Source organism: Hesperophylax consimilis, chromosome 10 (assembly GCF_061612785.1).
Source record: "Hesperophylax consimilis isolate HC1 chromosome 10, BYU_Hcon_1.0, whole genome shotgun sequence".
Lineage (NCBI taxonomy): Eukaryota > Metazoa > Arthropoda > Insecta > Trichoptera > Limnephilidae > Hesperophylax > Hesperophylax consimilis.
In genome coordinates, this window is record NC_142845.1 from 24264464 (window position 1) to 24276053 (window position 11590).

The following is an 11590-nucleotide window of genomic DNA, read 5'->3' on the forward strand; positions in this document are numbered from 1 at the left end:
GGATCTCTTGATTTAGGAATTCCCTATTATCCTATTGCAAAATAGTTTTTAAAAGGTCCGTGTGTTTATACTGTAACATAATATCTAGGTACTTAATATTACATTTGTGTGTTTTAAAAAAAAATCATTTTACTATATTTTATATTGTGTTCGTAAATCGCATTCGTTTTGGTTATTGGTGCTCCTTTTTTGAATTTCTAATCGAATTTCTAATTCTATTACAGAAACCATTCTGACATGACAGACCTGGATTGGATGGTCCTTCAAAGTTTTCCTTCTATGTTCCTTCATAGTACAAGGAACAGAAAATCCATTGAAGATAACCCCTCTGCCACAATGACCTGCGCACCTGTCTTACCCTCCGAAACAATAGTATCTGAATCCAGCGAACAATCTCCAGCTCTTTCATCGGCCACTACAACCCTCGCTAGTGAAGACAACACAAGGTTACCTGGTTATCGAGAGGGAACTGAAATAACACAAGTGAAACAAGAACCCGTTGACAATAATAGCGACATTCCTAATAATGATCCCCTTTCATTAGACCAGTCTCTGCCAGAACTCAAACGACATCAAAAACCAATAATTCTCTCTGATAAAACAGATGTCTTGAAAATGAATCAACAACTTCAAACGGCTGCTATTTCTCCCAATTGTTCAAAATCTAAAGACAACAGCATAAAAAAGGGGAAAAAATTAACCCTCCTGAAAAAATGCCAGAAAGGACAGGTCATGGATGTTCAATGGTCTTGGGGACAACAAAAAAGAGAGGGCAACGAAAAACGTTATCTTTCATACAGACCAAACCCAAAGTTCTTCAAGGAGACTGCCAGCTGGATGACGAAACCAAAGCTTCCTACAATCGGCGTACCCATTGCTAATATCATTGCACCCGTTGTTAAGTTTGTTGATAAAAAAGAAGCATATCAACATTTCTTAAATACTCTGGAAAAGTTTTCACAATGTAAACCAACACCTGCATGCACTGTTTACAAACCTCCTGAGACAAAAGAGAGCATTCAGAATTTAATTTTACACCAGACCCCCGTCACTGAAGACACTGATAATGCACCCGAAAGTAAGACACCCGAAACTATTGACCTTTTCTCTGATTCAAATAGTGACTCGGGTGATAGCATTCTTAATTTTGCAGCCCTTAGACAAATTGCTGCAAGAAAAACTGAAGCCAATGCAATGCGCTCTACCACTTGTCCTAGAATATCTTGTAGAATTATAGAAAATGGTATGTCAAATAGAAGGGTGAAAACCAGAAAAAGAAGACCATGCAATAATGTAAGGCGAATGCCAAAAGGCACCATTGAACAGAATAGTCTGCCTAAAAGGGATGATACTGATCGGAGTCACATTACTTTTACAAATCTGAAAAGGCGAGGAAGACCACCTAAGGCAACTTACTTAACACCAAATATTATAACAATGAAAAAAAAATCTTCTTCAAACATTGGTGAAATTGCTAGCCCGAATAAAAGGCTTTCTGTCGAAAGCATCTCTTCGAGTGAGGAAGACAGCGGCTCTGATTGGTCTTCTCATTATAAGACTGCTATGAAGCAGAAAATATATCCAATAAATCTCAGGTCTGAAAAAATTAATAGTTTGAATGTGACTCAAGCTGAAACTACGGAAAAACGATCCCCGTCAGAATTTATGAACCTCGTCATTACAGCTCCCATCTTGGACAAGCCTATCACCATGGAGGTTAACATCACTCCTGGCGCTAATGACATTGGTAGCCAGGCCTTATTGTCAAATCCTGATTTACTTACTGGCAAGAATGCCGAACCAGGTGAATCATTGTCATTCATTCCAATAACTTACAAAGACCTTCAACCAATAATAAAATGCCGTAAAAAAACACTTGTTGATTTGATTCCTCCTACAGATCCTTTCGAAGACACAACATCTAAGGATTCACAAAAAGAAACGACAACATCAATAGATTCGAAAAATAAAACAACATCTGTGGATCTTACAGATTCGCAAAAAACAACACCGCCATCTAATGTGGATTCACAACAAGAAACTGCATCATGTGTAGTTCCTGAAGAAGATAAAAATACACCTACAGACTCTTCCAAGATAGATCTCAGAAGCTACTATTCAATGATGGCGGATTCCTTGGACTTTTCTAATTTGGACGATGGTGATTTTGATTTTGGTGATTTGGTAGATGGAGAAATATTGGATAGTGAGAATTCTACTGTTGTACCTGTTTCAATCAATGAGGCAGAACGTGTACTTGATGCTGACGAAGATTCATCTTATATTTTACCAGAACCAGCTGATTCCGTTCGGGCAGTAAAAAGACTTCACGAAACCACTATAAACGTATCTGATAGTGAAGACGAAATTCCTTTAGCTATGTTCACCAAACGAAGTAAGAAATAATAACATTTATCCATGTCAAATTATGCATTTTTTCCTGTTTAATGATTCCATACATTTAGCACCGGCCCAGAGTCAAATGGTGCCCGGCGCTAGTTAAAACCTCAAGGGCGGTGTATTTATTAGGTGTTTAATATTATCAACATCCTGGAAAGTCGCCACCCGGAGCGGATTGTTTCAATTGCACAGGGACAGCCAAAATCATTTCCTTTAATTTAGAGCACAAAAACAATGCTATTATCTGCTTCCAGCATTCTTTGATCCCAATTCTGATTTGTAATATCTAATAAAATAGCCACCAATTTACCCTCAATACTTACCCGAAATTAAGACACCCGAAACTATTCTTTCAGGGTTTAAATGGATCCATGAAATCCTCATTTGGAATACTTAATATGACCAAATAAACTGATTATGTTTTATTCCTTCGACTTTGTTTAATCAATGTCGAAGAAACTTCATTGTTAGGGTTTGTTGTTTTTATTACTATATGAGAGAAAGTTGATAACTCGAGACTTATTCCCGTTTAAGAAGTTTTAATTGGCAGGTCCCTTGAAAAGTTCTTAAAAGTCTTACTGCAGATATTTTTATTCTGGATTTTAGAGTCGCCTAATCTTCAATTACATGGCTCCGATTTTTCTTATCTTAAGTTATCTCTCTCAAAATATCCCAGTTACCATTAAATATAACACACTTTTATAGTTTTACGATTTTGATCAGTTTTTTCAATAGGCATTCTAGTGATTAATTTTGTAATAAAAAATTTTTGAATTATACATTAATATCTCATAAGAACTTAGTTCCTGATTTCAACACGGTAGTGGTACTAAATTATATCTGTGTGAACAGAAGGGGATTAGGAAATGCATCAAAATTTATGTAAAGGGTACATACGAGGTTTGTTCAAAAGAAAAGGTGAATTTTTAATTTTCGCAGTCTGTGTACATTCGATTATCGATTTTTTTCCCTCATGTTGGTACACATAATATATGTTTATCAGCCATTTTGAATTAGTGGTTTGTTTTTGACAACTGGAAAGGTTAGTCACGTTTTTGTGTGTTCTTCGTTTTTTTACTTTTGAGAAAAATGTATCAAAGAATATGTATTAAATTTTGCGTTAAAATTGGAATGAAGTGCTCCAACGCACTTAAAATGTTGACTGTGGCATTCGGCGAGTCTACTTTGTCTCAAAAAAGTGTTTAAAGTGGTACAAGCGCTTTACAGAAGGCCGAGAAGATGTTAATGATGATTAGCGTCCTGGAGTTGCAACCACGTCAACAAACGAAGAAAACATCGAAACAGTGAAGAAAATGGTTTTGGAAAATCATCGAATCACTATTAGAGAAGTTGCAGAGGATGTTGGCATATCAATCGGCTCATGCCATGCTCATGTGGCAGCGAAGTTTGTTCCGAAATTGTGGAAAAACAAATCATGGATTTTGCATCACGATAATGCACCAGCTCACACATCAATGCTTGTTCGTGATTATTTGGCCAAAAACAACACCGTAATCATGCCTCAACCTTCGTATTTACCAGATTTGGCTCCCTGCGACTTTTTCCTATTCCCGAAACTGAAGAGACCAATGAAAGGAAAGCGTTTTGCCACAATTGATGAGATATAGTCAGAATCGAAGAACGAGCTGATGGCCATACCGAAAAGCGCATTCCAGAAGTGCTTCGAGGATTGGAAGAAGCGCTGGCATAAGTGCATTATATCTGAGGGGGATTACTTTGAAGGGGAGAAAATGGATATTGATGAATAAATAAATACTTTTCGAAAAAATTCGAAATTCACCCTTTCTTTTGAACAAACCTCGTATATTTAAGCATAACTTGCAAAAAGTGTTTTTTCTTATAATAATGAAATTAGCGCCATCTATAAAAGAGCAGATTATGAATTCTTTTAAGTATACCCTTAATTAATATACCGGGTGATATAACACTAAAAATGTATTTACTGTACAAATTTTTTTGCAGAATAAAACATTTATATTCATGCAAGAAAATTTTTAATTTTATATGGAATTCAAAGGAAAATACATGATACTATTCAGTATTTGAAAAAGGTTGAGTGTACTCATTTCGTAGGAGCATATTTTGAATCATCCCCTTCTTCCTTTGGCAGACAGAAATCGAGGAGCGTTATTTTAAAACTCGACATATGACTCGCGCCTGGCGCGTAATACCTTCAAAGTGAAATAAATAATATTTTAGTGGAGTGTGAAAAACCAATTTTGAAGCAGGAAAATTATCTAACATTTTTTTACATTAATAATAATTATTTGTGCACAATTAATAATATTTTTCATTTAAAAAATAAGTTCGTCAGCATAATAAGTTTAGTATCATTACCAATTTATTTATTTTATGTAGTCTTTTTTGTTCAAAGATAGTTACACAATTTTTTTTTCTTCAAGATTTGCACATCTTTTGCTTTTTTTGTGGGATACTGTTCACATTTTTGGCAGTCATAAAGTTTTATAATTAATTAATTTTTGTATTTTTGGTGCTTGTTTAGTTTGATAAAACTTTTAATATCCTGAACATTTTTTACAATTGTATTTGGGAAGTTTTGATAAATTTTTTTTTACGATTTTTATAAAACATCTTATATCCTTGGAAATTTTGTTTATACGCACCCTTAGAGGGGTATATTTTTTTTGCAAAAAAAGTGTTCTTGGATCTGGTAAACACGTACCTACGTACTATTAAGTTTTGAAAAAAACGCTCCTCGGTTGTGCCTTTAGGTTAGCGGAAAAAAACTGTTTTGTTATGTTATTTAATTAATCATTTTTTTAAAGTACCCAAATAAATATGTTTTTGTAATTTCTGAAAAATAATTTATTATTATCTGACCGACAATACTAAATTTATGTAATTTAAAAATTCGTAATTTGCTTTTTAGATTAAGTTTTTGAATAAAAATGTTGTAAATATTTATTTTTATTTTTCAATCTTATTTATTATGATGATATTGATTACATCAATGATTCCCAAACTAATAATTTAAGCTAAATTTTACCGTAATTTTTACGGGGATTGACTTCTAACTTCTAAAAAAAAATTTACATTGTTTTTTTTAGTTCTTCATAACTTTGATCATTAAACCGCTTCGTTTACAGATAAACACAAATCTTGCAAAACAAAATTTGTCCTATGACTAGAATATTAATTTTATCGTCCGTGTTTGTAAATTTAAAAAAATATTGAAAATAATAATAATTTTTAAAATTCATGGCAATTATTGGGATCCACCAAATTTTGCAACGCAATAGACCGGTTGGGTAACCCTTGGTTGACATGATAGATTTGGTTTTGTTATTATCAATTTTGTTAGTAAATCTTTGTGTGTTACGCTACCTCGTTGAGAGTGTGTTTGGTATTAGTAACAATAAAAGTTTGTTATGCACATTAAGCAGTAGATGTCAATTAGTCAACGATCAATGTCTTGAAAGGTGATATGAAAATGAATATTTATGAAACTATACACTGTTAATTCGAAAAAAAAATTGTCTTATCGGTTTAATAGTTTTAGATAACTGATTTGAATTGTACCAAATATCCATACCTTATAATAATTACACCTCCAACTTCTGACATTTCCCATACATTCTGATGGCAACAAGCTACACTAGCGCCTCCTAGCGGCGTGAGTTTTGAACCTTGGTTTTCTTTCATCCATTTCAGTGGATTTTATGTGTATGTTATAAATTCTCTATTTTTCTCTAGTTGTTAAAAATGTACGAACTATTAGCAAAGTTCACAACCAGTTACTTTACAGGCTCCTGCCTAGCACCTAGCGGTCAGAAGTAAAACTAGGGCTAACAGATAAAACAGATGTTTTGTTTATCATTTGGCTTTCTTCGATAGTGTTTGTTTTGACAATTAGCTTGTCAGTTTGTGTTACTTGATTAGATTATAAAAAGCCTCGCCGAGTGGATTTTTCACTTCTTCTCTCCTATAAAATAGTAACAAACAGTCATTATGGTTAATTGACCACTTGTAAAAGTGTTTTGTCCGGGTTGGGAATAATTTTAACTCGTTGTAACATTAAATAAATTAAAAATGCAGTTATGTGCAGTAAAAACAAAAACCATGCATCTGTTATTGAAGACTTCATCAAGCCCAAACAATTCTTAACATTAGTAAATTAAAGAAATCGATTTTTTTTTTTAAATAACTTACATACGATTTTAGCACTTTTTTTGGTAATACATAAAAAAATATAAAAGTAGCTATTAAATCTGTCTTTATAAATGTAATAAAATTCTTGCGTGATTGTAAGAATTTTTAAATTTTCTTATTTGTAGATTTCACTTTTTATGTAATCAAGAACTTTTTTTTTTGCTACGATTTAACAAACTCGTGTTATATTTCACCAACTTACCTGTCAACATTTTTTGGCTTCCTGAAAACAACTTTGAGTGTTTTTTGTTTGTAATTAATACATCCGTAAACTGCAGAAACTGAACATAGAAACTCCTTTTTGAGACATTGTTAAATATACTTTTTTTATCAATATTGATCAACATACAAATTAGAAAATGCAACATCACCACAAAGTACAAAATCAATTCAATTTGCCGCCATTCCCCTTTGAAAGGAATGTCAAAGTCAATAAGCTACACTAGCGCCACTTACGGCCGGAGTTGTCGATATTGCCAATATTTCACTGGAGTTGGACTCATTATAAATATTATAGGGTATTTGATTGTACACCCTTAGGACGGGTTGTTTCGGAGAATCTGAACAATTCATCAAATTTCAACGTTCATTTTCGGGTTCTGTGAAAGACTTATTCATGTTCTGTTTTTATATCATTGTAGGCTAGTTGCTTGACAAAACTGAAATAAAAACAGAACTTGAAAAAATCTTTCACAGAACTTGAAAATGAACGTTGAAATTTGATGAATTGTTCAGATTCTCCGAAACAACCCGTCCTTATTAGTTTTGATATTCTAATGTTTTATTCAAAATGTGTAACTAACCGTGTCACAAATAACCAAACATTTTTAACCAAATATTTTTATTTCAACATTATTTTGTTAAACTGTACAGAGCAAATACTTCTTAACCTTCCTCTTTCCTATTTCCTTCTCCTTCCTACTTCCTTCAGCACCACAACATACCACAAATTGGGGATGTCACTAAAATTTTGGTCATCTGAGTATATTAAAAAAAAAAACAAAATTTTTAAAAATTTTTTAATAATTTATTTTGTTTTGAATAATAAATTCACTAACCTCTCGAACGCCGGCGTATCCTTAAGGATACTATTAAAAAATAATTTCTCTGAATATTTACTAGCTACACTGGGGAAACTACATATAGTATATTATATACTATTTTTATAAATATATAAACACATTATCTGGTAAGTGTGGTAAGACAGTACAATTTCCAAAAACATCTTAAAGAAAAAAAACCAAGTAAATTATTACGTAAACAGAATCGGCGCAGGGCGATAACCATCGGTGATAGCTTAGGATCGGCAGTTAAGAAGTTATGAAACATTATTGAATAAAGATCATTGAATAAATTGTAAAAACATGTTAATATATCAAGTGAAACAACCATTGGATGATCTCAGTTTTTAACCTTCCAGCGGGCGCGTTGAGAAATTTCCCTTGAGCGGGCGCTTGTCGTAAATTTTACGTCATCGAGTTTTCTCCATGTAAGTGGTGTTTTCTTTATACAAATGTTCGGGAATTTCTTTAAGGTTATGAAAAATGATAATAGGCAGATTTGACTTTCTCAAAAAAAAACGAAGCAACACTCTAAACATGTTAATATTTCAAAACAAATATTTTATCGACTTATTTAGTCAGAATCAAAATTCTCATCCTTAAAATTGTTACAAAACACCTCATCTGAAGAATGGTTCTTGCATGTAAAGGACTGGAAACGGCAACACTTCATTAATGCTGAGGATCTTTTCTTATCCAGTGCACATAACCGACAAACACCGCGTTTTGGAAAGCTTCTATTTTCTTCTTCTGTTATCGGTTCAACTGCCCGACCGTAATTCACTTTGATCCCGTAATTCAGCACTTATATATTGCGGTAAATGATTGACATTTGATTTGATTTGACTCTAGCATATCTCGAAGCTCGACGTTTACGACTAAGTGGTAAGAGTGGGGGAAGCGATAAGGCGCGTCTGTCGTAAATTTTACGACAGCGCGCCCGCTGGAAGGTTAAAAAGATTGGTCATTTAGAATAATATTGGTTTTTGAAATGGTAAAAAGGATTAAGCGGCGTATTTAAAAAAATTTTTTTGCACAGTTATTTAAAAAAATATGTATGTCTATTTATGTAATATAAATAAATAAATAGAAGATCTTTCGAAAATGTGGGTTATACCCTTTTTCCCATCTTTAGGTGTCTTGTGAACTTTTATTTTTAGGACTGAAAATCCGTGCTTATGGGATATCGGCCTTACGTGCCCAATCAATAAGTGCCTTCTTAAAATAGAGCTTAACTGTTTCATTTTTAATCCAAATTTTGAACCTATTTTGTAGTGTACTAAACAAGTCCATTATACATTATTTTTCCTCTGTGACTGAAGCGATAATATGTTCACATCAATTCTATTTTTTTACAGTCTTTTTTTCAAGTGATTTTGACATAACACAGTCAACAAAATTGATAATATACTTGCCTATTTGAGTTACATATAGATTTTTCACATCTCCCAATAATAATTGGATTCATTAATAATAATGTGTGATTTTCATACATTAGAACCTATCTCCTATTTTCCTATTATTTATGTACCTACTGTAATTTTTACACATTCTGTGGAATGTATCCCTCGTGTAAAAACATAATCAAGTGCATGTATTATGTTATCAATGAAAACATTAATTTAATATAATTTTTATGAAATACCTTACATATTTGAATACTTTAGTCATGTTAAACCCAATATAAGATTACGCATAATATATATATTTTTATTAATGTATAATATGTTTATTAAAATGTGATATTTTTTAACACATTCACTGTTGAAATGATATTATTTACCTGTGTGTAGGTTAATTATTTTAAAGATACCCTTTGACCCTATGTTAAAGAGTTTGTGTAGTACTGGAAGGTTGAAAATTTAATTTTAATAATATTTTTTTGTTGTTAAACTGAAGAATGAAACAAAAAAAATGAACACTGTCGAATTGAATTGCGAGCCTAAATTTAAACAGAACTGATAAATGTTGCTACGTACTTAGGAAGGGTTGTTTCAAAGAATTCTAACAATTTATCAAATTTCATACTTATTTTCAAGTTCTGCGAAAGTTATATTCAAGTTCTTTTATTATTTCAGTTATTTGAAGCAACTGACCCATAGCAATATTATAATAACTCAAATAAACTTTCACAGAATTTGAAATTTCAACAATTCATCGAATTTTAAAGTTAGGATGGGTTGTTTCACAGAATTAGAACAATTCTATAAATTTCACATTTGATTTTCAAGTTTTGTGAAGATTCTATTTATGTTCTATTATTATATCATTATTGGCCAGTTGCTTCACAAAATTGAAGTTGATTTTCAAGTTCTGTTATTATATCTCAATTGGCCAGTTGTTTAACAAAACTGGAATAATAACAGAACTTGGATAGAACCTTCACAGAACTTGAAAATCGACTTTGAAGTTTGATGAATTGTTAAAATTTTTCAAAATATCCTGTCCTTAGCATCTTTGGACTAAGAGGAGACTTAACTTTTGATACAATTTGTCTAAAATACATTCAAACTGTTCCTCTTTAAAATGATTGTCCTATCAATACATCTAGACTCATTCAGCTTTGCATGCAGCCAAAGGAAGAAATAACAACATATGTTTTAAATCAATATCTCCTATTCTCTTCAAAAAAATTCACACAGTGACGCCACCGGCTGCAAAGTTAAGCATTTCAAGTTAAACCATATTAAAAAAAAATTTCGCTTAAATCAGGTGAAACTGTGTTAGAATTTTACATTCATACATATATTATTATGGTCTTTATTAATAACAAACTTGTGATTGTAAATATTTAGAATATAACTATTTCCTAGGATTCTGAAATAATATTACAATGTTTTGATTAGTTATGTAAATAAAATAAACTGCTTGTAAAATAATAACACTGATTTTTTTTATTTTTAGTTTTTGTCTTCATTGAAATATAAACAGGATTTTTCTCGAAATTTCCAGAAATCTACATTGCAAAATTTTCACCAAGTTTTCTGACTTTTTAACTCCTCCCTTACTATTAATGAATGGTTTGCTTAAAAAAATTAAAGAAAGATACCAACCTTAATCTCAAATGTATTCAGTTAAATTTGAATAGTTTTGTATTCCATTTATAGACGTCTTTCTCATCTCCTTCCCCTCACTACTCCCTTCAGCCTCTCAACATACCCCATTTGGGGATGTCATTGTCTCACAGACTCGGCTTTTGCCGTATTCGGGACCGGTCCTGCGCCAAACGGCACCTGGCGCAATTAAAAACTTGGCGCCCCTTGTCAAAACAGGTAGACGCCTAGGCCCTGGGCTGGCGATCACTATTTATATTTTTGTGTAGCGCCGGTTTCATGGAAAATAATCTCAAGGGCGATGTGTTAGGACTGTTGGGTATTATCAGCGCCCTGGCAATTCGGCGCCCGGAGCGGACTGCTCCAATTGCGCCCCTATAGAGCCGGCCCTGGCCGTAGGTATTCATAAAAAAAGTTAAAGATTATTTGAATTTTTAATAATCTCTTCAAAAGAAAAACATCTGGTTAGCCCTTGGAGTCCAAAAATGAATGAGGGTTTTCCAAATTACCTCGAGATTTTAAAGCGTTTGATCCGTACAATGATGGCCCACCCTAACTTTGCAAATATAGTTCGTATAGTTTTTGGTGGGTTACGCCTAAATGCTATAAATAATAAGTTTAAGATGTAGTGTACAGTCTGCATAAATGTCATAGAAATAAGTTGTTAGTTGTTAGTAATTTTACAGGTTTGTACTAGATATAAATATGTAATTTGTTATAACTAAATAAAAACATATAAAAAATAAATTTGTCTGCCTAATTACAACTTCAAAGAAAAGTATCACAAATTAACTTGCTAGCTGGCACATTTTCGCGAAATGTTCGATTTCGTTTATAAAGTTTGTTGAATAAGTGTAATTTATCCTCGATTTTTTCCACATGGCC

The 11590-nt window shown here is 32.5% G+C and overlaps 1 protein-coding gene across 2 annotated transcripts in view; it reads left to right on the forward strand.

Moving 5' to 3' along the window:
• Positions 1-10517, forward strand: part of LOC149420483 (uncharacterized) — a 38369-nt gene extending 27852 nt beyond the window's left edge. The window contains exons 8-9 of one of the 2 annotated variants that reach the window (XM_089636732.1): positions 225-1804; positions 1901-10517. In XM_089636732.1, coding sequence (XP_089492858.1) covers positions 225-1804; positions 1901-2406 — 2086 coding nt within the window. In that variant the 3' untranslated portion in view covers positions 2407-10517. Of the gene's footprint in view, positions 1-224 lie in introns of both variants that reach the window. The other variant, XM_089636731.1, reaches the window with a different exon arrangement.
• The last annotated feature ends 1073 nt before the right edge of the window (positions 10518-11590 follow it).